The sequence below is a fragment of the Pipistrellus kuhlii genome, unplaced genomic scaffold (assembly GCF_014108245.1).
Source record: "Pipistrellus kuhlii isolate mPipKuh1 unplaced genomic scaffold, mPipKuh1.p scaffold_m20_p_22, whole genome shotgun sequence".
NCBI lineage: Eukaryota > Metazoa > Chordata > Mammalia > Chiroptera > Vespertilionidae > Pipistrellus > Pipistrellus kuhlii.
The window spans coordinates 8,516,239-8,542,633 of NW_023425521.1; the positions used below are offsets into that span (position 1 = coordinate 8,516,239).

Sequence of the window (26,395 nt, forward strand, 5' to 3'; positions counted from 1 at the left end):
ATGCTTTTCTCTCTTTCAAAAATCAATAAAACGCCGAGACTGGTTTGGCTCAATGGATAGAGCGTCGGCTTGGGGACTGACGGGTCCCGGGTTCGATTCTGGTCAAGGGCATGTACCTTGGTTGCGGGCATATCCCCAGTAGGGGGTGTGCAAGAGGCAGCTGATCGATGACTCTCATCGATGTTTCTAAACTCTATCTCTCTCCCTTCCTCTCTGTACAAAATCAATAAAATATATTAAAAAAAATCAATAAAACAAAATAATCAATACAACATACCCTCAAGTGAGGATTTTCAAAAAAATGTTAGTGGCGCTCTTGCTCTCCCTCTTCAAAGCAGACAGCACCTTTCCCATTCCCCTCTTCTTCCCCCAGGTGTGTTACCTTCTTTCCCCGGAGCTTCAAAGGTTCTTTGCTTCTGTAATTTGTTTCCTGAGCCTGCCCAGCCCAACTGGCTCACGTCTATGTTTGTAACTTTCTAAAAAAACTTCCTCTTATAATTAAAAAAAAAAATTAAATTAAAAAATTAAAATGTGCCGAAACCGGTTTGGCTCAATGGATGGAGCATCGGCCTGCGGACTCAAGGGTCCCCAGTTCAATTCTGGTAAAGGGCATGTACCTTTGTTGCGGGCACACCCCCAGTAGGGGGTGTGCAGGAGGCAGCTGATCGATGTTTCTGATTCTCTATCCTTCTCTCTTCCTCTCTGTAAAAAAAATCAATAAAATATATATTTTAAAAAATTTTAAATGTGCCCTTGCCAGGTAGCTCAGTTGGGTAGAGCGATTGATACGCCACAGTTGGGGTTTGATCGGGGGTCAGGGCACATAAACGAATCAACCGGTGAATGCATAAATAAGTGGAACAACAAATCAATGTCTCTCCCCAACACCCCTCTCTCAAAAAAATAAATCACCTAGGACTATTTTCCAAGTGCATTTTTGGTTTACTCTCATGTTATTTCTCCTAATGGAAACCAAGCAGATTCTATCAGAGTTCTCTAACTTTGTTTGCAGTATTTGACAGTTTGTTTTTTTGTAGGGCAGGGCAATCGTTTATAATTTTGTTTCCTTAGTAGTAGAACCTTTTTCTGTCAAGCACCAAGATGTGAACCTCTTTCCTTTAGATGGGTCTTAGACCAAAGAAATACATTAGTATTCTCACTCCACTCACCCAGTAGAAATGGACAATGTGAAAATTATTTAGAGCAGTGTCTACAAGGATCTATTTTGTTGGGAAGGGTGAAATATGGTACTTTTTCCTGGATTCTCTCTCCTTTACTGTTCCTGCCTTCACTCATTTTGAATGATTTGAAAGGATGTAAGGGGGAAGACAATTATACCCATAGGAGTGGCTTCTATTACAGACTGCTAAAGCAATAGCAAAAAGGATTTAGTTTCTGGAGTTTGGTGAGTGATGGTCTCTCATCGATGTTTCTACCTCCCTCTCTAAAAATCAATAAAATATATCAAACTAAAAATTTTAAAATGAAAGGCATTCAAACCTTTTTGGTTTTTAGATATTTCCAAAAATATGTTTTTATTGATTTTAGATACAGAGGAAGGGAGAGGGATAGAGAGAGAAACTTTGATCAGCTGCCCCCTGTTCACTCCCTACTGGGGAGCAAGCCCGAATCCTTGCACCCTGACCGGAAATCGAACCGAGGACCTCTGGGTATATATATATCCAATTTTGGAAAAACCGTCCCCACCCTCCCTCGCAACTCAGTGGTTGGAGTAAGTCCCTGAAAGAACAAAACAGAACAAAAAACGCACTCACAAAAGGAAGGTTTGTTCCATCACATGAGATTGCTTCGTCATTTCTCAAGCCCTGCCTGCCTTGGCTGAGGCTAGCTTCCTCATCAAAGAAAACCTTACAGGTGTCTGCAAACAGTGTCTCTCTCAGGGCTGCAGATGAGGCAGGATCCAGGTGGGGGGAAAGATAAAGAAAGTAGTCCCATTAGTTGAGCTGTTTTCCTCCTTTTACAGATATGTAACCCTAAAGCACAGAAAGTGTGGATTTCACTTTTTCAACTTGTCAGCTTGTTACCCTAGAGGCCAAAGTGAGGGGGCATTTGCCATGTCTTTAAAAAAGTGTGCCCTCGCCCTAGCCGGTTTGGTTCAGTGGATAGAGCGCCGGCCTGCGGTCTGAAGGGTCCTGGGATCCCTTTCCGGCCAAAGCCACATGCCTAGGTTGCGGGCTGATCCCCAGTGGGGGGCGTGCAGGCGACAGCTCATCAATGATGTTTCTCTCTCTTCCTATTGAAATCAACAAAAATATTTTTTAAAAAGTGTGCCTTGGCGGGGTAGCTCATTTGGTCGGCGTGGTCCCCATAGGCAGGCTGCCGCTTCCATCCCGGGTCAGGTCACCTACAAGAATCAATTACTGAATGCGTCCAAGAGTGGAACAACCAATTGTTTCTTTCCTGCGCTTCCTCTCACCCTCCCCTTCTGTCTCTCTAAAGTGCAGGGCAGGTGATTCCACTGAAGTCCTATCACTGAAAAATAAAATTCCCAAAGTAGCCCAGTCAGCAGCTAGTGTTGGTTCGTCTCTCTCAGAGTGGTCCCCACAACTCTTCATGATTGAAATCACCCCCCTTCCTTCCCGCTGCGGCGGCACCAGGTTCTGGGGAGCCCTTGTCCGACCCCGCAGCCCTCACCGACAGGCTCGGTCTCGGTGGCTTTCACCCACCTGAACTAGGGTCCCTTCGGTTGGAGACGGAAAGCTCTCAGGCAGGTCTGCGCGGACTGAGATAACGCGCACGCCGGTGCCGGCAGGGGATGCACGAGCTAGAAGACCAGGGAACCAGGCGGAGCTTCCGACGCGCGTGGGCCAAGCGGACCGAGAGGAAGTGAGAGGGCGGAGCTTCTTCACCCGCGCGGGGCGAGGCGGGGCGGGGGCGGAGCTTCTTCACCCCGCGGGGGGCGGGGCCGAAGCTTCTTTACCTGAGCGGGGCGGAGCGGGGCGGGGCGGGGCGGGGGCGGAGCTTCTTCACCCGCGCGAGGCGGGGCGGGGCCAAGCGGAGTGGGGGACGTGAGGGGGCGGAGCTTCCCTACCCGTGCGGGGCGGGGCGGGGCGCTCAGCTTTCCCGGGGCCCCTCTACTGCGCATGGCACGTAGCGTCCGTCCCTCCCAGCAACCGGCCGGGCGGTGGCGAGGCCATAAACTAAGGAGGCGGAGCTGAGGCGCGATCGGACCGCTCGCCAACTCCAGGACCAGGTACCGGACTGGCGGGCCGCCTGGTGCGGTCCAGGGATTATCCGTCCATCCTCGCCCTGACTCCGATCCCACCTCCTCAGGGCGGGCCTCGGTCCGATCAGCTCTCCCGGGCCCCTCTCGCCGAGCCCAACTCCATTCCCTCCGTGAGCGGTTGCATCCCGAGAGCAGAATAGGCTTGGGCCTTGGCGGGGCGACACCGGAGCGGAGTCACCGGGCGGGAGAGGCGAGCGCCTGCTTTCCCGCCCCTGCTTGCCCCCTGACGTCCAGGTGGCGAACTTGGGGCCCAGGTTCAATGTGTCCTCCTGGAGCCCAGAGACAGCCGGCAGAGCCTAGTGCTTACCTCACCCGCCCCCTTTCTCGCATCCCCATCGCTCCCCAAGCTGGGGGAGACTGTGTGAGCACAGAGGTCCAGGTTAGCCCCTGACTGAGCCCAAACAAAGAGCTCCCGATGGTCTGGTTGTCCAAGCAGGTCTCTGTCCGCGGGAGATTGGGGTGGAGATGGCGGGGTGGGTGGGTGGGGTATGGGAAGTGAGTGCGAGGGAAGGGGCGTGGTTAACTGAAATAGTTCAAGTTTTCAGAAGATGGGCGACTAACTTCTCCGCCCAGCCTTCCGCCAACACATCCTAGCACATCCTCACTTTATCCCCCCCAAAGAGGAAAAGCAGCTCGAATGGGCCCCTTTCTTATCGAAACAGCTGTTGAACTAGAACCATCATCAAGTAGGTATGGGCGGCGTCAGGCAGGGCTTCATGGATGGGTTGATGAATTGAAGAGACCGAATCTTACCTGATTTCCTGTCTCAGGCCAGGAGCCTCCTCTGCCATGAGTGACGGGGCTGAGCTAGTTAAATCGGCTCCCCCACCCTTGGACCAGGTTTCTTAAGTGGTTTTGTGGCTCAAATGCTGTATGTATAGTTGTAACTGCCGACATAGAGGAAGTTTAGAAAACCAGTGCCAAAAATAGGGAAGGGGGCGGAATGAATAAGTGAATCCTCCTTGCTATATACCATTTGTCACCTGGGCATCAACACTCAAATCAGCTGATGCCTTCTCAATCATCATTATACCTTTACATTATACACAGTCTTGACAGGTCTCCCGGGCATCTCTTGACAGGTTCCTGGGGCGCAGGCATTGGAGAAGATCTAATCAGCCCTCTACCACTTGCCTGTGTGACTCTGGGTGTTGAACCTCTCTGAGCCTAAATTTCCAGATCTATAAAACAGGGAAGATAATACTGTGAGCTGATCTCTGCGGAGCTTTTAGCACAGATCCTGGCACACAGTAAGTTCCCCATAAATGTCTGCTGCTTTCATTCTTATTGTTATTGAAGTTAGCAGATAGGGGAGTGCCCATGTTATGTGTTGGGCACAGTAGCCCCTGGAAATGCAACAGTAAACAAGACTATTCCCTACCCTCAAGGAAATTAAGAGTGTGATAGGTGTAAGGGTTGAATACAGAGGCCAGCCTGGCCTGTGTGGCCCAGTGGGTGAGCATCGACCATGCACCTAAAGGTCTCTGGTTAGCCGAGACCGGTTTGGCTCAGTGGATAGAGCATCTGCCTGTGGACTGAAAGGTCCCAGGTTCGATTCTGGTCAAAGGGCATGTACCTTGGTTGCAGGCACATCCCCAGTAGGGGGTGTGCAAGAGGCAGCTGATTGGTGACTCTCTCTCATCGATGTTTCTAACTCTCTATCCCTCTCTCTTCCTCTCTGTAAAAAATCAATAATATATATATATTTTTTATTTATTTATTTTTATTTTTATTTTTTATTTTTATTTTTTTTAAAGAGTGGCAACAGATGCTATTTTAAAAAAAAAGGTCTCTGGTTAAAATCTCAATCAGGGCACATGCTTAGGTTTCTGGTTTGATCCCCTTTATGGGGCATGCAGGAGGCAGCTGATTGATGTTTTCATTTCTCCCTCTCCTTTCCTGTCTAAAATCAATCCTATATAATCCTATATAATAAAAGGCTAATATGCATATTGGCCCAATGGCAAAACAACTGGTGGCTGTGATGCACACTGACCACCAGAGGGCAGATGCTGAATGCAGGAGCTGCCTTCTGGTGGTCAGTGGGCTCACACCAGGAGCACCACTCAGCCAGAATCCAGGCTCATGGCTGGCAAGTGCAGTGGCAGTGGAAGGAGCCTCTCCTGCTTGCACAGCAGTGCTAAGGATGTCCAACTGCCAGTTGGGGAGTGGGCCTAAGTCATCAGTAGGACATCACCCAAGGGCTCCCTGACTGGGAGAGGGCGCTGGCTGGGCTGAGGGCCACCCCCCTCCAGTGCACAAATTTCGTGCACCAGGCCTCAGGTAAAAACATATTAAAAATACAGAAGTCAAACATTTACCATAGGTAGGGAGTTAGGGAGGACTTCCTGTAGCACCAGACAACTGAGAGGGACAGGTCTGGGGGGAGGAAGGTGATTCTGAAGGGAAAACAGGATGTTTCTTTCTTTAAAAAAAATATTTTTATTGATCTTAGAGAGGAAGGAAGAAGGAGAGAGAGAAACATCAATGATGAGAATAATTGATTGGCTGCCTCCTGCACATCCCACATTAGGGATCAAACTCACAACCTGGGCATATGCCCTGATCCAGAATCGAACTGTGATCTTCTGGTTCATAGGTCTATGCTCAATCACTGAGCCACACCAGCCAGGCAGAAAGCAGGATCTTAAAAGTTTTTCCTTTGGGCTCCATTTCCTCTCTGCCTTTCAAGTGCCGTGTCCTCACTATGGACCTTTCCCAAGGCTCTTCCCAGCCTTCAGCTTTTCTTTCACCATTTTCTCGGTTAGTGAATTCCTGTCACTTGTATATCTTTACCTCTTTTTTATTTTTATTTTATTGCTTTTTTTTTTTTAAGATTTTATCATTTTCTAATGGATAAAGCCATGTTTTATTTTTAATTTTTTAATTTTTTTTAATACATTTTATTGATTTTGTACAGAGAGGAAGGGAGAGAGATACAGAGTTAGAAACATCGATGAAGGAGAGTCATCCATCAGCTGCCTCCTGCACACCCCCTACTGGGGACGTGCCCGCAACCAAGGTACATGCCCCTGACCGGAATCGAACCCAGGACCCTTCAGTCCCCAAGCCGACGCTCTATCCATTGAGCCAAACCGGTTCCGGCTATCTTTACCTCTTAACTCCGAACTCCATGTAGCCATTTCTAATCTCCCTTTGAGCATCAGTTTTAACTTTTCTAACTCAATATATACATTTCCTCTTGGAATATATAACTTTTCTCAATTGAAATGTGATTTAAAAAGTTGAACTCATCTTTCCACCAAAACCACTTCCACCTCTGAGCTTTCCTGTTTTGTTATTGACACACTACTCTTCCCAGTTACTGGAGCTCACACACAAAAATCAGTCATCAGAGTTGTCCAAAGATAGGATGGGCTCCCGGATAAGGTGGTGAGTCTCTGGCCTGGGGTATTTTCAAGCAGAGGCTACATAATCTTATATACAGGAGTTGGTAAAAGCTATTCCTCCACAGGGTGCTCCAGTAATCTTTGTCTTTGCTGAACCCCATTTCTCCTTGTGCATCCCAGACCTCCTGATTTAAAATTTTTAAAGGTGGGCCAGGCATCCACAGGTTTTATTTGCTTTTTGTTAATCCTCACCTAAAGATATTTTTTCCGTTGACTTTAGATAGAGTCGATGGGAGGGAGAGAGAGAGAAACACCTATCTGCCCTAGCTGGGTTACTCAGTTGGTTGGAGCGTCACTCCAAAAGGTGGCAGGTCAATTTCCGGTTGGTTGGGCTTCATCCCATGCACCGAAAGTAAGGTTACTGGTTCGATTCCTGATCAAGGCGCATGCCTAGGTTGCACAGGCTTGATCCCCTGTAGGGGGTATGCAGGAGGCAACCAATATTTCGTTCTCACATTGATGTTTCTCTCTCTCTCTTGCCCTCTCCCTTCCTCTCTCTCTGTAAAAAAATTAATAAAAATATTTAAAATTTTTTAAAAATGATGATGTTAAACAGACACATGAATTGAAGATAATTACTTCTGGGAAGGATTTGGTGGGGATTGAGCCAAGACAAGTTTAAACATTAAAGAAGAAAACCATATAATAAATTTCTTTCTTATAGAGGTTGCAATATTTCAGATTGTACATCCAGGTTGTCACTGAAAGTGTCTCTAAGCAAATCTTTGGAATCTAGAAATTTATAGGTTTAGTACACTGCTTTGAATGGTAGATTTGCAGTAAGTTTTTATTCATCAAATGATATTTCTACAAAAGATTTGACTAACAACCTGTTTTTATTTTCCTTTTAGCTGTAAATTTTGAAATTGAAATAGGCCTACACATTAGGAACTCATGTCTTTTCTTGTAAGTAAACCAGAGCGAATTAGGGTGAGTGTTTCTATTCTTCTGTCTTTACTGTTTTTATTTTCTGGAAAGCAAAGTGTTTTGGCAGTACCGTAGGTGGTTTGTTATGTGACGTTCAGAATCATGCAGAAGTGAGGGGGTGGGAAGTAAAGCAGGTATTGCAGCCTCCGCTCCGGAGAAAAGAGCTTGCAGGCAGAGGCTGACCAGAGACACAGAACACACCCACCAGCTTGTCTGATAGAGAAGAAACAAAGTGGTGCATTTTGTGAATATCCGTCATTCAACATTAAATGAGTTGAAAGTGTAGGTAGGTAACCACTAACGATCTGCCCATTTCCTATGAATTTTCAGCGAGTTTGTTTGAAAAATCAGTATCAAATTGTAATCCTCGGAACACTTTTTTCTAAATACAATTATAGGTTTTAATTGAAATCTTTCTTAACATGAAACATTTTATTATACCTGAAAACTTCACCAGCTAAAATGACCTTGAGAATGAATGCTGGATTTAGTCTACAAGCTACCATGATTTCATAAAAGAGTATATTTTATTTTTTATCAAGTATTTAATTTCTGAAAGCAATAGTAATTATTTTAAAATCTTGCAACAATGTATAAATGCTATGATACATTATGAGTATATCACTTTCTTTAAATATTAAAGTGTTAGTTTATTTTTACTAAATATCTTGTGGCACAGTGCATGTGATTTTTTTATATCAAGTGTTTTTAATTGATAGTGTTGTTTTTTTTAATTAGGAAAAAACCCAATTTGGAGAAGGAGAATGATGTTATAGTTCCAAGTTATACTTCCTATTATGCAGCTTATTTCTGAATGTTGCTTAATCTTTTTCTTATGTTTATATATATAAGAACAATTTACATTGTAAAGAGTAAGTTTCACTGTCAGCTGAGAGGAAAAACAGATTCTCTCCAGTGGAAAGAATGTATCCAGGCCAAACTTTAACACCAGTCCTTATGTGAAATACAACCTTGATTCCATTGCTTTTAAATGTGAGCTTCTTTTCTATTTCAACCCAGTCTGATACAGGTGAAACCAGACCCCTGATGAGTATGTGGAAATCCAATACTTGGTTGAAATAGGCCAGTAAAGTGAACCATAGATTGGTCATGCTAGTCCCGTCCTTGTAAAGGGGTAGCAGTTGGTAGCAAATGTAAGCAGTGATGACTTTAGAGATCCTAATGGATGAAGGATACGCAGCTTGCAATTTTTTTCTACAAACTAATAGAGGCTTGTGGAAAACTTCTGTTTCATCCCTCTATTCTACATTGTGAGTTCTAGTAGTAATTTTCAAATTGGCACTCATGGTCCTGAGCATCTGTAATAGGGAGCCATGGGATGAGTAAGATGGATCCAAAAGGTTGTTTTACATAGAGAATGGAGAAAAACATTCTTCATTATTAGAGCCAGTACTGGGCTTTCCTCAATCTGACAGCTTTAAGAATGATTCATCAAATTATGCAAAGAGGAACAGAGAAAGGAATTCGTTTATTGTTTTCTGCTGTTAAAGCCAAGATTCTTTTCAAAACTTTTCCATAGAAATGTACCTTAACTGTAATGCATGATTGTGTTTTTGTAGTTGTGTTTTGTTTGTCTCTCTAACGGCTGATAGCTAATGTTCTGTGGTTTGGAAGAAATACTAATTCTCTTTGGGGTTTTCCTCTTTAGCGGTGGGTGTCGGAAAAGTTCATTGTTGAGGGCTTAAGAGATTTGGAACTATTTGGAGGTAAGTACAGTATGGCATTAGGCCATCACTTTAGGATAAGTCTCACTGCTCTTTTGTTGACTAAATCAATTCACAGAATTTAACAATTCTAAGAGAAAGTGTACACTATAGTTGATATATTTATTTGGCTCCTTTTGAATCCATGGTTTCCCAAAAACTTGAGGACTAATCTGGTAGTTATCATTATCCTGTCTTGATTATTAGAAAGCCAGTATTTACTCAAAGGCACATGTATTTCTTCTAAGTTTTTGTCCAATTGAAATATATATTCTTTTTTTTAAAAATATATTTTATTGATTTTGTACAGAGAGGAAGGGAGAGAGATAGTTAGAAACATCGATGAGAGTCATCGATCAGCTGCCTCTTGCACATCCCTACTGGGGATCTGCCCGCAATCAAGGTACATGCCCTTGACCGGAATCAAACCCGGGACCCTTCAGTCCCCAAGCCGACGCTCTATCCATTGAGCCAAACTGGTCCCGGCTGAAATATATATTCTTAAAGAAAAATGTAAGTGTTTAAAAGTTGCTAGCTTTGAAGATTTTAAAAGTAAAATTATAGTTAGGACGAAGGAAGCAATGGTATGAAAGTTCTGTTTTTACTGAGCAGTCTAGTTGACTCATATTTTCATTGTAGAAATTATGAGACTTAAGAGAAGTAAGGAAAAAATCGGTCAGGACAAAAATATTAACCTCTTATTGGAAAACCTAAATGCTGATTTCAGAAGTAAGTTAGGTTTGCAACTTGGAGATTTAATAGGCAAAGCATTTTCCTTTGGCTTTTTTCAAATTGAGCCATTTGGGGAACAGTGACCTTAATTTACAGTAAATAAAATACTTTTCTATAAACATAATAGTAGTAGGGCCGCATTCTTTGTGTCTGAACACCAAGATACTCTCTTTGGCATCTGTAGCTAAAGAAACAGGTTATCAGATTGAATGCATTGGGTGACTGATCCAGAATACCTCCAGTAGGCCTAAGTAATTGAAAATTCAAACTTGTTCATTACTAGGGGATACCTATGAATTTATTTTCCCTAATGCCACTCAAAAAACTTATGGAGCAGTATTTTTCATCAACTTTTTCAAAGGATTGTGTTTTAGATAAAAGAGAGTTCAGAAAAATGAGGAGTTATTTTTGTATTCCTTATAAAGAACAATAAAGGAAAGGCTAATGGAACAGAAATACTACATTCTGGTCCTATTCTCAATTTCCCCCCATCATTAATGGGGATAAAATGGCTTAAAAGTAAACACTGGCATTGATGGAAATGCAATTGGGAATCCAGTGTATAATCAGTTAATTTAAAATATTCCAGTGTGTGTGAATTGAATTTATGGATTTTGGTTTCAGTGTAGGATCGCTGGCTATTTTTTGTCAGTTCCCTGGTCTCTGATCTGAGGCGGATGAAGAGATTCTTCTGTACATTGTGTACAGCTTGATGAAGTGTGCTACCAAGTTTTGTACAACTTGGAATTTGCCCTCTACTCTGGAAGACTGGGTTTGATTTCCTTTAATCTAGTCACCTTTGGCAGACCATCTTAAGCAACTGCTCCTGCCATTTGTGTACCAGAAAACTGATGTCCAAGGGGGGGGAAAAAATGTGTGTGTGTGTGTGTGTATATATATATATACACAAAATTATATATATATAATTTTGATAAATTGAGGCTAATTTGCTCTGCAGCCACTCTCCTCGAGCACAGTTGGATGTTATAATTTCTAATTTAAGATATTTGGAAATGCATTCCAATACTTTAGAGTTAAAAATCTTGCTTTGAATATTTTTATCACTTTTACAGCATGGACAAAATCAAAAGCACAGATACAAAATTTGCCCACTTTAAGAGCAGAAAGTTGTTTCAGTTGTCTTTGCTTTCTTCGTTTTCACCAAAAGCATCAGAGGGCTCCAAAGCCTTTGCTCTATTCGCATTCAGAATAGAATGTCTGACTAGAGAATCTAATTGGGTAATGATTAGATTAGATTTAATTCAACATACATGTGTTGCTGAATTAAAACTTTTTTAAAAATATATATTTAATTGATTTTTTTTTTTTACAGAGAGGAAGGGAGAGGGATAGAGAGCTAGAAACATCGATGAGAGAGAAACATCGATCAGCTGCCTCCTGCACACCCCCCACTGGGGATGTGCTCACAACCAAGGTACATGTTCTTGACCAGAATTGAACCTGGGACCTTTCAATCCGCAGGCTGACACTCTATCCACTGAGCCAAACCAGTTAGGGCTAAAACTTTTAGAAAATCTGTTTTCTAGTCCTGCAGTCCCTGGGAAATAGCCAGCCAACACTCTAACTTTATAATGAATTATTTGTTACAGTTTTAGTCTCTGAAACTAGGTTATTGAATATAACATTGTATGCTGATGAAAAGTCAATGTATGACCAGAATTATAGCAGTTGAGTTATACTCAGTAAAATATACCCATAGCATAGTTCCCTGACCCCATCTTATCTGCAGCATTTTACTGTGTGTGTGTGTGTGTGTGTGTGTGTGTTTATATGTAGCACTGCAGGCACTTTTCTCTGTAATGACTCTTAAGTGTTTTTTATTATTATTAATAAATGTAGTCCTAAGTGCAGTAGTTGCTGTTCTGAATGTGGTGTGTCTTCTGTTAAAAAACAAAATGCCAACAACCATTTCTCTACTCCAGAGCAGCCTCCGGGTGACACTCGGAGAAAAGTAAGTGACTTTCCAGGCTCTTCCACTGTGGCTGCTGCATGGAGATGACTTCCTGTGGAAATTCACGTGTTGTGTTGGCTTATCATTTTATGTTTCTGCTTATCTGTCATTGAGCTTTATGTTAAGTGTAATTCTTTCACTTGTAGAGATTCAGGTTTCACCCTGGAAAGATTTTGATGTAGACTTTGAAAATGGAAAAGAAAAAAAATCTCAGGCACTTTTTGCTTCTCTCCTGGGGATTAAGGTCTCCTCCCCTTCCCAGCCCTCCTCGCCCGCCACCCCTCCAGAAAAGGAGAAAGTTTCAACAATCTGAAAGGTGGTTACCATTTAGTGGCTAGTGGTATTACATTTTCCATCCTTAGTTTATTGTATTAATAATAGATGTTAGTCCACAGAGATGACATTGCTCCTGGTCTAGATTGTAAGACAAGCCCTCAAATCTCCTACCTGAAAAACAAAACCCAAAATTAAAAACTATAAAACAGAAAAATGCATTTTTTATTATTAGCTAAAGCTATAAGACTTGCCCTGCTTCCAAGTCTCCTAGCTTATTTTACCTAAGGAAATAACACCCAGTGCACATGGAGTACTAAGCTGTTTTGACAATGTGAATCGGAGAGTAAGAAGCCTTTTCTAAATAGACTTCCTACTCTTTCTTTAATTAATTTATTTATTTTTTATTGATTCTAGAGAGGAAGGAAGAGGAAGAGGGAGAGAGAAACATCAATCGGCTGCCTCTCACAGGAGTTATACTCACCAAGGGCCAAGCCTGCAATCCAGGCATGTACCATGACCAGGAATCAAACCTGCAACCTTTAGGTGCATGGAACGACATTCCAACCAACTGAGCCACACCAGTCAGGGCGACTTCCTACTCTTTCCAGATGACAGACATGTGCACCTTTGCAAGCAGCCGCAGTCAAGTGAAGGATGATGATGTTGACTAGGAATTTTGAGTAAAGCTTTGGCTGTGCTTACTTAGTTTGCTAGCTAGAGGTAAGCACCTCTCTCATATCCAAATATTTTCCAGTCAGGAGACCAAACATGTTTTCTATAACTCAATTAGGTATTTTTCCAGAAAGCAGGGCCAATTATATATAATATTTATATTTCCACAGCTGCTGATGTTACACCAAAAAGCCATCCCGTGTGAAACCTGTGATTGAATGTGTTCATTTGCTAGCAGTGTTGTCTTTGTGTGCTGTGTTGTATTTTGTTCTGAACTCTTTAAACAAAGTTATGTCATGGTCATTTCTGGATATCAGTAGCTTATGTATTTTTTAAATGTTTCAAAATGAAAAAATTGCTTTTCATGATGGGGGAACTAAGAGTAGGCTTTGCTAGAACCAGTTTCTTTCTCTAGGCAACTTGATATTATGCATTAAACGAATAAACCCATGCTGTGCTGGGGACACAGCGGCCGAGGGACCACAGCAACCACTAGGCTAGTTCATTTCATGCAATTGCAGATTGCCCAAGATCTCACATTCCCAGCATCTACAGAATTTTATTTTCTAAAACGAACACTTTGAGGAGTTTTCTATAGTCAACAAAGATAGTACAAATATTTGTCAAGTTATTAACTATTCACATCAGTAGTGTAATGACTCATTCCCTACCTAGACTCAACAAGTGTGTGTCTTTAGAGTGCAGCCTCGTGTAGCAGTTGTTTTATATGCACTCCTAGCAAGGAAGAGGGACTTGGATAATAAAAAAGTATCTATCGTTTTCCAAAGGGAGTCATTTAAAATGTATGTAATAAATATTTTAATCTCAGGACTCTAGCTGTACTTTGTAGTCTCTTTCAAATTAGAAAAACATTAAGGAGTTTGCCTGGAGATCAGAGAACTCCAAAGTAGCCCTAGATTTGTTCTCATTGGGACCATATTGTTACCTGCTAACATATTCAGTACAGTAGGTCCTCACTTAACATTGTCAATAGCTTCTGCAACTTTAAGAGAAACAACGCATTACCATAGGCTAATTGATGAACACAAGAGTTAGATTCCTACAGCATCTCATCAATGTTATAATGAAACAACACTGAAACAATGTTCTTTGAGGACCTGCTGTACTTTCTCACATGCAGGTACAGATTCTGATCTATAACGTGCCCCTAGTGGACATGTTATATGAGGGCTGGCATTTCCGGCAAAGGTCCTTATATTGAACCCTGTCTCCAGTGGAACTGGCTGGCACCTTTACTCTACTCTCCTTTTCAGCCGGTGGGAATGATGAGATCATGGGCAGAAAACATCCTCAGTTCAAACTTTGTTTAAATGATTTTTTTTTTAAGTGTGTCCCAGCATTGTTGATTTGACTAGCATATGAAATGGGAGCTGACCTGAAGCTCTCCATAGACAATGCCTGCATTGTTGTAGGTGTCAGTGAGCAAGACCAACCAGGTCCATGCTGGTAGAGCCTGTATCCTAGTAGAGAGACAGGCGATAGGTAAATAAACTGCAGTGATTCCTACTATGAAGAAAGGAAAGCAAGATAATGAAGTGACTAGGAGCCTGTTTTGCTTTAGCTGGACAGAGTCTTCAATGAATAAATGACATTTAAGTCAAGACCTCAGTAATGAGCAACCAGCTATGAGATAGGCAGCTGGTGCAAGTTTTCTAAGGCTGAGCAACCGGTGTAATGAGTCAGGGAGGGTGCTTTGGCGTGAGGTCCTAGATGCAGGGAGGGTCCAACACGTGGGCACTCAAAGGCCAGAGGAGGGAGCTGGGTCTGAAAGCAATGCCCTGGATTCATGTTAACTGGAGGTGCTGATTTCATTGAGGAGTAGATTGATACTTGAGAGCACAGGACTTGAGGAGCAAGACTATGAGCAGGCAGTTAGAGGTATAAAGGTAAAAAGATGGGATTCTTCAGGAAAAACTTAGCGTGCAGCTCGTAAATGTTAAATAAATGGGGAATTGTCATTTCAGAGCTCTTGGTTTAAGCTTTTTGCTCAAATCGCTACTCCATTTTTCTCTCTCTTGCCTGTGTGAGGCACACAGTATGTAGTAAAGTAACCCTATCTGTAGATTATTCTGAAGACAAAGTAGTTTCAAGAAGCTACAGTGGCTATTAAATGATCCTAGAATTTGATTTCAGAACATTTGAAAACACAAGCGTAAAAAACAAAATCAAACCAACCTTATCTGTTGATCAAGCTCTGCTTAGGATTCTCTGTTTTATCTGTTCCATCTTGTTTGTTGTGGAGGAGAATGGCCAAAAAGCAGACCGACCCCGAAGAGGAAGGAGAAGAACAGAATCCACATTTATTGAAAACCAAGCAGTGCTAGGCTCTTTACATCTTGTATCTCATTTCATTGTCACAGCAACACTGTGAAGTGGGAATTACTCCACTGATGAGACAGCGGAGATGCCAGGAGAGCAGAGTGACTCACCCAGGGTCACAGAACAGGTGATAGACCTGAGTTCAAGTTCTGCCTCTGGCTGGCCCCTAAGCGCCTATGGTCTTTATGTTACACCATATGTTTTACCTAAAGTAGCCTTTCCAAATTATCTTTCCCAACATTTAAGAGATGTTAGGCACAAAAGGGTTCTGTGGACAAGTACCTCTGGGGAGTGTTAGGCTGAACAAAGTTGAACAAGTTTCCTTACTACAGGACTTACCAGAGCCTTGAATATGTAGGTATGCCTGGTGATTCTCCATTAGAGAATGTGCTGCATTTGCTAACTTACTTGGACGTGTAAACTTTGGGGAAATCCTACACTAAAACAACTCAGTAGAAAAATGGACAAGAGACAGAAAGAAGCACTTTCACCTTAGAGAAACCCACATGGCCAATACATATAAGAAAAGATGTTCACTTCATTAGCAATCAGGGAAATGTAAATCAAACCCACAATGAGACTGGCAAAAATTAAGTCTGAATACAAGTGTTGGGGAGGAAAAGGTGGATCAACAAGAACATGCATGCATTGCTGGTGGGAGTGTATATGTATAACCGTTTTTGGAAAACAATTTGGCCTTATCTCACAGAGTCGATTGTTCATATACTCTGACCCAGCAATTCCACTCCTAGGTATAAGCTTTAGAGGAACTCTTGCATATATGAACAGGAAACACATGAAGATGTTTCTAGTAGCACAGTTCAGAGCAGCAGAACTGAAAAACTACCCCAAAAGCCCATCAACATTGAATGGATAAACCGAGCTATGTCCCCAAGGTGAACATTACATAGCATGGCTGTACCACAGGCTAAATACAACAACATGGATGAATCTTAGGAATGTAGAAATGGATTAAATTAGAATGATAATCTGCTGATCAAGCTCAATTTTGCTTGACTAGGTTCCTCTACAGTCAGTGTAAGTGGTGCAGGAGGCAGAACCCCACTTACTTTCTTTTTTATTGGCAGCATCAACTGTTTTGAAACCAGGTGTACTTGAAACATCAGGGATCCCCAACAAGGAGATTCTGCCATATTAGAACATTCTCAGCTCACATTCTTCTGGTTAGCACTGAGCCAAGGGCCTTTCATAGTTCACCAAGACCTTTTTCTGACTAGAGGTCCGCATACGAAATCTGAGCTGGCCTGAGGCTCTCCATTTCAGTTAGACACACATCCAAAGAAAGAGGATCCAAAAGAAAGGGAATTAAGCAGAAAAATACACAGTTCTTCGGTCATACAAATACATTTAGGTCTGGAAGAAGGAAACTGAGCCTATTAAACAGGGAAGAGCTGTTAGTGTGCCATGTATTTTGCTGGGCGCTTTCCTTCAGTACCTCAAGGGCCATTGGTGTGATGCCCAAATCCTAATGGCTGGGATCCAGCGTCATTTACAGCAGGAATGGGCAGTAATGAGGCACTTTTGCTGCCTGGGATGATAACAGATTTGACAGCTCTATCTCTTGCCCCGGGAACCCAGTGTCTGTTTTCTTGCTTCCCTTGGAAATGTCTGAGGGACTGATTGGTCTGAGGTCTTGGTTTGCTAGAGAGAGGCTCCTTATGGCCACAGTATCCCTGTAGCGAGGTTTTTGGGATCTTATAGTCAGGACCTTAAACATCGGGCCCTACGCAGCAGGAAACCCAAGAGACCCTCCCATCTCTCCATCCCCTTTCTCTTCTGTAAATGTGCCTTTCTCCAGACATCCTTCCCCCAAGTAAGAATTTCATCATGTTCACCATGCTATGTACCTGAAACTAATATAATATTGGATGTCAACGGTAACTGAAAAACACTTAAAATTATTTTTAAAAGAAATTCATAGTTCTTAGCAAATGAGCCAGTTGTTGGAAGGACAAGCAAATCAACAGCTGGCTGTTACTGGCCCTTGTCCCCCACCTACATTTGTGGATAGTGGATACATCAAACACCTGATGTTTTACTTTACATTCCTCATCAGAGTGCTGGCACCAGAGCCAGAATTTCTGCTTGTTTAGATGCCAGTCTCCTCATAGGTCTGAATTACCGCCTCTCTACTCTCCCTCCCCCCAATTTTCTCTTATTAACCAATTTTTCTTTTTCTTTAGACCAATGAGGCAAGCTCAGAGTCGATAGCATCCTTCTCCAAGCAGGAGATCATGAGTAGCTTTCTGCCGGAGGGAGGGTGTTATGAGCTACTCACCATTATAGGTAATGTCCCGGACTGCCAAGACCTTGGAGCTCCAGGGGGCGGGCGCTATGAATGTGTGCCTGAGGCTGTCGGCTACTTAGAGGGCTGTGGTGACAGAACTGGCTTTGTTGGGTCTTCTTGGGTTTTGTTTCTCCAAGTATGGGAAAGGAGATCATGTTCCCAGGAAAGGAGTTCTTATACTTTTTTCTATTTGGCTGAGAAGGTGTCCTGGGCCAGAGCCAGTCAGAACAGTTGGCTGAGAAGGAACTATTAATACTAGGAAAAGAAGCAAGAACTGTCAGTCATGAAAGTAACAGTGGTGCAAGTTTTAGCTTGCATTTTCTTTTGAAATCAAGTTTGTTGAAGGAAGAAGAAACCCTTTGCTGTTGTTGACCTTGCTTATGGCATCCTCTGTTCTTTTAGGCAAAGGATTTGAGGACCTGATGACAGTGAACCTAGCAAGGTACAAACCAACGGGAGAGTATGTGACGGTACGAAGGATTAACCTAGAAGCTTGTTCCAATGAGATGGTGACGTTCTTGCAGGTAAAAAAAAAAAAAAAAAAAATGTGGATGAGACACTTGGAGGTGGGCTCTTTGCTCCAGTAGTATAATAATTACAAGGCATCTCTTACCTCCATCTTCTGAAAGCAGCTGGCAGGAAATGAAGGTAGACCAAGTCGATCAGCTACGGAAGCTCTCAGTGAAGAACCTTGGGCATTTGGCACTAAGGATTCCTTAATGCTGCCCAGCCCAATCTATATTCCCGTCTCTACAAGGACTCCTTCCTGCCTCATTTATTTATTAATCAGAGAGGCTAGGCCACTCTCCTGCTTTTAGCACCCTATTTGCCTAAGGTTCCTTTCTACTGGAGAAGCAAGTAGCTGCCTTCTCATTTTAACTGGAGGGACCAGAGGTCTAATAACTGACCGGGGACTGAATTCTCCTTGGCTGACGAAGGCTTGCCCTGAGACTCCTTCTATTCCGGACCTGGGGCAGTGCATTTTCAGTACAGGGAGTTGCACCCTTTCCCTTCTTTGTATACAATGCTCTTCTGAAACCATGCTCGTCTAATGGTGCTGTAATCCTGGTCCACAGGCTCGGAGCAGTTTAGCGGATCTAAGAATGTGACAGAAAGTCAGTCCTGACTGAGTTATTTGGGAAAAAACAATCATATCTGACTTTGTTCTAGAGCATAATGGACTTCCAGATTCTTATCCTCTAGAGCAGTGGACAGGCAGGAGGTACTGTCTGTTTGGCCTTAGCTCACATCCCACAGGCCAGGACTCTAGATTTCTATAGTCCTCTTGTCCATTTTTTTTTTTTTTTAACATCTTGTCAAAATTTATTTTAAATTTTTGTAGGTCTGACACTTCCTATAGCTGCTTCTAAGGAAGGGATCTCTCAATCTGAGGTTAGCTGGAGAAATAGCTTCCAATGTTTAGTAGTTGTTGTTTGTTCTTTAATGCTTTCTTTCCTTGCCTACAAACTTTTCCTTAATGATAGGGAAACATTTCTTTTTCTTTTTTCTTTTTTTTTTAATATATTTTATTGATTTTTTTACAGAGAGGAAGAGAGAGGGATAGAAAGTTAGAAACATCGATGAGAGAGAATCATCGATTAGCTGCCTCCTGCACACTCCCCAGTGGGGATGTGCCCGCAACCAAGTTACATGCCCCTGACCGGACTCGAACCCTTGACCTTTCAGTCCACAGGTCGACACTCTATCCATTGAGCCAAACCGGTTCCGGCAGGAAACATTTCTCGTTTTTCTATCTTAAAGAGGAATTCTGTGCCCTGGCCCTTGAAGTTGAGCTAAGTTTAGGATTTCAGAAATTTTCAATCAACAGTTTGTTTTCATCGCCTCTGTGGTGGGGAACTGCTATTAGCAGCTTCCCGGTTCTTGGGAATTGTTTCTGGAGGCCCTCTCATTGGCTGGCAGAGCCAAACATAGGCAGAAGCTGGCAGAGAGCAGAGACTGGTTTCTCTCACTCCAGAAGGCACCTGCTTAGGCTCCTGCTGCTCCCAGGACTCTCAGAGGAGCACCCATCTTATTCATGCTGCCACCTTCCTGTTGAGTGTCATTCCTTGTGCTCCTTGATTCTGACTTCAGTTACCATTGGTTTCAGGGGGAGCTTCATGTTTCCAAACTCTTCAGTCATCCCAATATCCTGCCCTATCGAGCCACCTTTATTGCAGACAATGAGCTGTGGGTTGTCACGCCATTCATGGCATATGGTGAGTGGGAAAGGGCTCCCAGCAGGTGGGGGAGTGGTTCTAAGAATCTGTTGCCAGCTGGCTTACATGCTGTATTTTTTCTGTTACCATTCCCTACTTCCCCATAACTCCTTTCTTCAGGTTCTGCAAAGGATCTCATCTGTACTCACTTCATGGATGGCATGAATGAACTGGCCATTGCTTACATCCTGCAGGGGGTGCTCAAGGCTCTTGACTACATCCACCACATGGGATACGTACACAGGTGCATTCTTAGGCCTATTCACCCTTCACAGGAGTGGGTATCTGTGCCCAGGAGCCCTCAAGTAAACACCGGAAGGTTGACTGAAGTTAGAGAGGCCAGACGTGGGATTCTGCCCTTGCCTCTGAGCTGGTGGGCAGAGCATCCAGCATGTCGGTGCTGACTTGCTCTTCACTGAGCAGCTTGGCCCTTAGTACTGAGTGAGAGGAACATCTGAGAGGCTGGGAGAAGACAGAATGCTTAGTAGGTGGTGTCAGGAGAGTGGCTCACCGTAGGGAAAATATTAAAACGGGATCCTTACCTAACCCCCCATACAAAGGAGCCCTGCAGACGGATTAAAGACCTTTTGTCTATGTGAAACTACAGACTTAGAAGGAAATGAATGTAAGGAAATATTTAGAACTTCTAAATGTTTTAGAAGCATAAAAAAATTGGTGAGTTTAAGATTAAGGATTTCTCTCCAATAAAGGACACCTTAAACACGAAGTTAGGCCCTTTTCGGTAAGTAGACCTGTTCTCTGGGTGACAGCATGGGAGATGTTAGCTTTGTCTAAAGCAGGAGGTTAGTAGCAAGGCAATCTTGTGAATCACCAAGAAAAGGATAGGAAAACAATAGAAAACTGACTGAAGGATATGAGGTTTATAAAAGAGGAAGCCTAAAGGCTAAGAGCCATATGAGCAATAATCATAAAAGCAAAACAGGAGGATGTGAGTTTACATACCAGGCCCTGGCACATTGGGGGGCTGGGGCAGGCCCAGTGCAGTGAGGCCCAGAGGGTTCGCCTGTCTGTACAGTGGATGACGACGGCCCGACACAGCCGGTCAGGGTCACTGGGAACCAGAACCATCGGTGCTGCCTCGTGTGCACTCCAAAGAAACCTCACGCAGGCCCATCCGGGACCTGTATGCAACATCACTTCCTCTTCACGGAGAGAGACAGTGGGGGTGTCCCTTGCTGGAAGAAGGGATGAGTAAAAGTGTCGGACCCACCCCAGAGGGCAGCATGAATGGGTCTCAAATGCAGCACTGAGAGGAAAAGGAAGAATGGGGTGCATATCACAGTAGCATTAGGGAAATTGAACATATATGCAAACAAAACCATGATACACTTTACAAGAACAAACAAAACGTACAGGTCAGTAGTAGCAGGTGGTGGGGGAGCAGTGATCTGTGAGCATAAAAGAACTTTAACAAAAATTTGGTGACATGTAAGTGGGGTCATGCTTATTTTTTCTTTTGGGGGAATGTTTGAAACTTCTCACAACAGTGTGTATTTGTGTATAAAACATGTATATGCACAAATAATACACACACACGCTGCCGGGGACAGAGCTGACAGGATCAGTGTGTAAAGACCAAAGGTCTGCAGTGTGCGGGGCTCCTGCTGTCCGGTGACACCTCCTCGCACCACCTGCCCCCTCACCCCCACAGGAGTGTCAAAGCCAGCCACATTCTGATCTCCATGGACGGGAAGGTCTACCTGTCTGGGTTACGCAGCAACCTCAGCATGATCAGCCACGGGCAGCGGCAGCGGGTGGTCCACGATTTTCCCAAGTACAGTATCAAGGTTCTGCCTTGGCTCAGCCCGGAGGTCCTCCAGCAGGTCTGTACGGGCCCCCAGGAGCCCGGGAGGGTGCTCTCTGCCTCCGGGTGCAGGAAGGGCTCCTGGAGGGAGGCTTTCCTGCCGGCAGGTGGACCCAGAAGGCCCCTCGCATGGCAGTGAGGGAGTGCTAGTAGGTACCCCGCTGTTTCCACTCCCTTCAGAGACCTCCGCATCTTGTGGGAAGTGAGCATTTGGTGCTCTCTTCATCCCTGAACTAAGCTGGAGCCTGGGGTTCACACTTCCTGCTGCTTATTTCAAACAGCCCTTCCTTCTCAACTAGCAGCTGCTCTTTATGGTGTAAGCAAGGAGAGTCTCCGCAGCTGGCCCTGGTTTGGGGAGAAACATTCTTTCCCTCTCAGGGATAGCTCCGCCCCGTTCTTCCTCTAAGAATAACGGCCACGGCTACACACCGAGTGATATGTGGCTTTTCCCTCCTGACCTAGAATCTGCAGGGTTATGATGCCAAGTCTGACATCTACAGCGTGGGAATCACAGCTTGTGAGCTGGCCAACGGCCACGTCCCCTTTAAGGATATGCCTGCCACCCAGGTGAGCCTGCACCCAGTGCTTTTCTTGCCTGCCTGCCTTCCACAGATGCTTGTTGATTACCCACCGCAGTGAGGATCCGGTGAAAGTCAGGCTTTCCTTCTAAAGCCCCGCCCAGGGGGATGGTTGTGTAACGGTTTGCTTCTGTGTGGTAACTGCTGTGTAAATGGAGAGCAGGGGAGGGGAGCTCCGGGGCAGGCCACTGCTAACAGCTGCAGGGCCTGGAACGGGTGCCTTTAAAATGTGAAAGTCCAGCTCACACGTCTGTAAATGTGTAAAATACGTTGTCCTCCTACCTTGATAAATATACGTGGAATTCAGAGCTCTCAGACCTCTCTTCATGCCACTTACAATAACTGCCTTTGGCCACTCCTGGGCGTACCCAGCCAGGGGCATGGTCACCCGGGAGGCATACCCAGGGAGGCCCATCAAGCCAGGCTTTACCAAGTCCAAGAAGTGGTCTTGGGTCACTGAGGCAGATTGCCTGGGTCCCCGGTACCTGGAACGTGAGAACTGAGGGGGAGTGGGGATGAATTACAAGTTCTGAGTGAGCCTCTTTCTTGAAGCCACATCCTGCTCACCCTGCGGGGAGGAGGGCAGCTAGAGAAGGGTCAAAGGGGAACTCTGTAGAGCAGGAGGCCAGGGAGAGTTCTGGGAGGAGACACTTGAGGCCTGAAGGTAAATAAGAATTAACTGAAGAATGGGAACTAGAAGTAAACCTATCAGGCAGAGGGAACAGCAAAGATCCAGAGTCAAGAAAGAACAGGGTCTGGGCAATAGCAAGTAGTGGTAAATGGCCCAAGTATAGGAGCATCTGGGCGTGGGAGCTAGGTGATGTGGCTGGAGGAGGAAGCTAGGGCAGATCATGAAGGGCTTTGTATGCCACGTCAGGACACCTGGATCCTCTTGCAAAGCTGTGGAGACTCACTGAAGGCTTTAAGCACAGAGTGATAGCATCAGACCCATATTTGAGGAAGCTCACGCTAGCAGGTGGGTTAGATCTGGGAGATCAGGAAGGTGTGGAAATCTAAGTTAGGAATCTAGAAAATCTAAGATACTGACAGAAAGATGCTCAGGGAAGAGTTAAAAGGCTCTTTAAGGTGAATAAAAGGTAAAGATCCAGATTAGCATGGTCCAATAGAACTTTCTGAGAAGACCCAAATGTTCTATATCTACATTGTCCAGTATGGTAGCCACTAGCCACCTGTGGCTATTAGGTACTTAAAATGTGGCCAGTCACATTGAGGAACTGAGTTTTAAACCTAATTATATTTAAATTCATCTATATATATCTATAAATCTAAAAGGCTAATCTGCCAAGTGTCCCCTCAGGAGTTTGACTGGGAGACTGATATCTCGCTGTGATGTGTGCTGACAACCAGAGGGTGGCACAGAGCGAAGGAAGGAGGACTGAAGGCACTAGCCAGCAGCCTGAGAAGGAAGGCCCCAGCTGGCAGACAGAAGGCCCCAATTGGCCCTGATTGCCAGCCAGGCCTAGGAGCCATACCCATGCATGAATTTCATGCACCGGGCCTCTAGTTTAAATATAAATAGCCACATATACTAAGTGGCCACCATACTACTGTAGCTTGAAAGAGATTTCCAGGTTTCTGGCTTGGACAGAACAATCCACAGGGTCTTAGATCTCCAAGATGGGGTGGGTTTCACATGTGCTGAGTCTGGGTCCAAGCTTGGCCCGTTCCCGGGTGTGCTGCTCCTGTGCAGCCTGCCGCAGCGCCAGCCCAGGCTGTGGCACTGCAGGTGCTGCTAATGAGCCCCATCAGACCACCTGGGCTTGGCAAACTGGGCTGTGCTTCAAAGAAAGCCTGCCGGCCGCTGCCTTCACCCAGGGTGAGGGCTCGACAGTTAAAAGGACCCGGTGCCTGTAAGTAGGAGGAGACTGTGAGCGCCTTCCTTGCAGCCACATTGAAGGAGGCCCTTCTTTGCTTGTCCCTCTGCAAAAGCTTGGCCTAGCTAGGGTGTGGCTGCCAAGCATTCCTTTGGAAAAGTTACTTATTCTACTGTCTTTTCTCTACTCCCCCCAAATCTCATTTGTATTTGGGGGAAAGTGTATTTGTGAAGAAACTCTGTAGCTCTCCCAGCTCCAGCCCAGTCCTGGTCTCTCCCCCACAGATGCTGCTGGAGAAGCTCAACGGCACAGTCCCCTGCTTGCTGGACACCAGCACCATCCCCGCCGAGGAGCTGACCATGAGCACCTCGCGCTCAGCGGCCAACTCCGGCCTGAGTGACAGCCTGGCCACCAGCACCCCCAGGACCTCCAACGGAGACTCGCTATCCCACCCCTACCACCGCACCTTCTCCTCCCACTTCCACCACTTCGTGGAGCAGTGCCTTCAGCGCAACCCGGATGTCAGGTATTTCCGCTGGGCTTTCCAGGGAGCAGGTGGGCTCTGGGGGTTAAGGGTTCGAGAGGGTGCATCTGTCCTGGAAGGGTCTGGGTTCCGGGGAGGAGTCCACGCCCCCACAGCCAGGGGGATGGCCTGAGGTTTGCTAAGAGGCCAGGCTGAGTAGCTCTGGCTGCTTTGCTGGCTGTGCTGAGGGGGGAAGCAGAGGGGCACTTGAGGGTGAGGTGTAAGCAGCAGGATTTTGGAAACCTGGGCACAGGGTGATGTTGGTTTCTCTTCCCTTTTCTCTGCAGACCAAGTGCCAGCACCCTCCTGAGCCATTCTTTTTTCAAGCAGGTACAGTAGGCCTTTGCTGAGGCTCTGTTTTCTTCCTGTGGTTCTGACTCCCCAACACCCTTAGCTTTGGGTCTTTAGGCATTCTCTTCTCCTCCCTTCGAATCAGAGAAATGGCCATTCCTGAAGCCCTTAAAGGTGCCGCTCCTTCCTCTTAGAGAAGCTCTTGACTCCAAAGGCCCATCTCCACGGGCCAAGGATGTCCCGGGACCAGAACAGCAGGATCACCCTCCTCCCCACCCCCTTTCCTCCTCCAGATCAAGCGACGAGCCTCAGAGGCTTTGCCCGAGTTACTGCGGCCTGTCACCCCCATCACCAGCTCTGAGGGCAGCCAGTCTCAGGGCCACAGTGGGATCTTCGGCCTGGTAACCAACCTGGAAGAGCTGGAGGTGGACGACTGGGAGTTCTGAGCCTGAGGAAGGTGCATTTTCCAGCACCGGAGGGACGAGTGAGCCTCCCGGCCCTTCCTGAGCGCTGGCACATTCCCACCCTCCGGGTGCAGCTTGGGTAGAAAGGACCTCTCTGCCAGGAGAGTTGCCTGCTTGCTGGGGGGGAAAGAAGTTCTGGAGAGAAACTTTTCTTTACTGCTCCAAGGCTTCTGAGACACCAACCAGGGATCCGGACCGGCCAGAAAGCGGATATTCCCAGTCCTGGGAGTTCAGTGACCTCTTCAGAAGGAAGAGATGCTATCCTGGCCCTGGGGGCTGAAGTTCAAGTCCAGGGTTTTGACTCATTGACACAGAGAACTGTGTGACTTCCTCTTCCCACTCATGCTCTCCTACCAGCCAAATTCCATTCTTTTCCAGTGTTCCCAGACCCTGCAGGCCATGGAGAGGCAAGCAATAAGCAACCTGTGCCCCTGCCCTCTGCCCTCTGCCCTCTAACAGCTGGGGGAAGGGTGTTTTCCTTTTTAAGCACCCGGTGAAGGCTGGGGCAGTGGGTCCCGGCCCTTGTTACAGTCGGGCCCTTCCTCCAGAGTTCATCTGTTCCGTGCATTCCTTTCCCACGAGTCCATCCCTGCCTCTTGCCTCCTGCGCTGCCTCGGTGCTTTATCTCAAGGGTCCTAATGTCTTGCCTAGCCAGAGGGCTTAAGTCCTTACACCGTGTTAGTTTTATTGTCGGAACAAATTAAAATTTTCAGAGAACCCATTGGGGAGAGCAGCGTTGTGTGTTGCCCATACAGGCTCAGACATGTCTGTCCCCCAGGGGCCCTGCCATCGAGAGCCGAGAGCCGTCCCACAAGTGCTGACGGAAGACAGCCGCACAACACACCCATTTTTTTACAACCCATAATAGATTTTTGTCTCTTAACTATCTGAAAATCAGAGACTGTTAACTTTAGCCTGTGGCCATCTAAACACTCTGGGCGGAAAGGACGAGGTGCTGGAGACCAGCCCTCGGAGGGTAGGGCCACCAGGAGTCCAGATAAGGACGCTCACCTCCGGCAGGTGAGGAGGTGGAGGGGTTATTTGGTAACATGACT

The 26,395-nt window shown here is 45.3% G+C and overlaps 1 protein-coding gene and 1 long non-coding RNA gene across 12 annotated transcripts; one reads left to right on the forward strand and one right to left on the reverse strand.

Annotated features, from left to right (window-relative positions):
- Positions 1 to 3,034: 3,034 nt before the first annotated feature.
- Positions 3,035 to 26,061, forward strand: STRADA (STE20 related adaptor alpha). Of its 10 annotated transcripts, none has more exons than XM_036451611.2 (13): positions 3,035 to 3,214; positions 7,509 to 7,563; positions 9,254 to 9,311; positions 11,984 to 12,012; positions 17,505 to 17,607; positions 18,011 to 18,132; positions 19,716 to 19,824; positions 19,945 to 20,068; positions 21,497 to 21,668; positions 22,112 to 22,216; positions 24,347 to 24,588; positions 24,873 to 24,915; positions 25,170 to 26,061. In XM_036451611.2, the coding sequence occupies exons 2-13, from the start codon at positions 7,552 to 7,554 to the stop codon at positions 25,320 to 25,322; spliced, it is 1,272 nt and encodes a 423-aa protein (XP_036307504.1). In that variant the 5' UTR covers positions 3,035 to 3,214; positions 7,509 to 7,551; the 3' UTR covers positions 25,323 to 26,061. The 10 variants fall into 10 exon arrangements, with proteins under 10 accessions (XP_036307504.1, XP_036307507.1, XP_036307509.1 ...); XM_036451609.2 differs by having other exon boundaries at positions 3,093 to 3,214; positions 7,509 to 7,587; XM_036451608.2 differs by lacking the exon at positions 3,035 to 3,214 and adding an exon at positions 4,348 to 4,497 and having other exon boundaries at positions 7,509 to 7,587.
- Positions 4,101 to 21,497, reverse strand: LOC118726626. 2 transcript variants are annotated; one of them, XR_004990339.2, is made up of 4 exons: positions 20,788 to 21,497; positions 15,157 to 15,207; positions 12,337 to 12,459; positions 4,101 to 4,428 (listed from the first exon to the last, which is right to left on the reverse strand). It is a non-coding gene; the product is annotated as an uncharacterized LOC118726626 (long non-coding RNA). The 2 variants fall into 2 exon arrangements; XR_006742494.1 differs by lacking the exon at positions 20,788 to 21,497 and having other exon boundaries at positions 12,337 to 17,506.
- Positions 26,062 to 26,395: the final 334 nt, after the last annotated feature.

Coding starts and splice junctions, on each gene's coding strand:
- STRADA (XM_036451609.2), top strand. CDS start 7,552: ATGTCTTTTCTTGTAAGTAAACCAGAGCGAATTAGG. Junction 24,589..24,872: donor CAGCGCAACCCGGATGTCAG/GTATTTCCGCTG, acceptor TTTTCTCTGCAG/ACCAAGTGCCAGCACCCTCC. Junction 24,916..25,169: donor GCCATTCTTTTTTCAAGCAG/GTACAGTAGGCC, acceptor TTCCTCCTCCAG/ATCAAGCGACGAGCCTCAGA.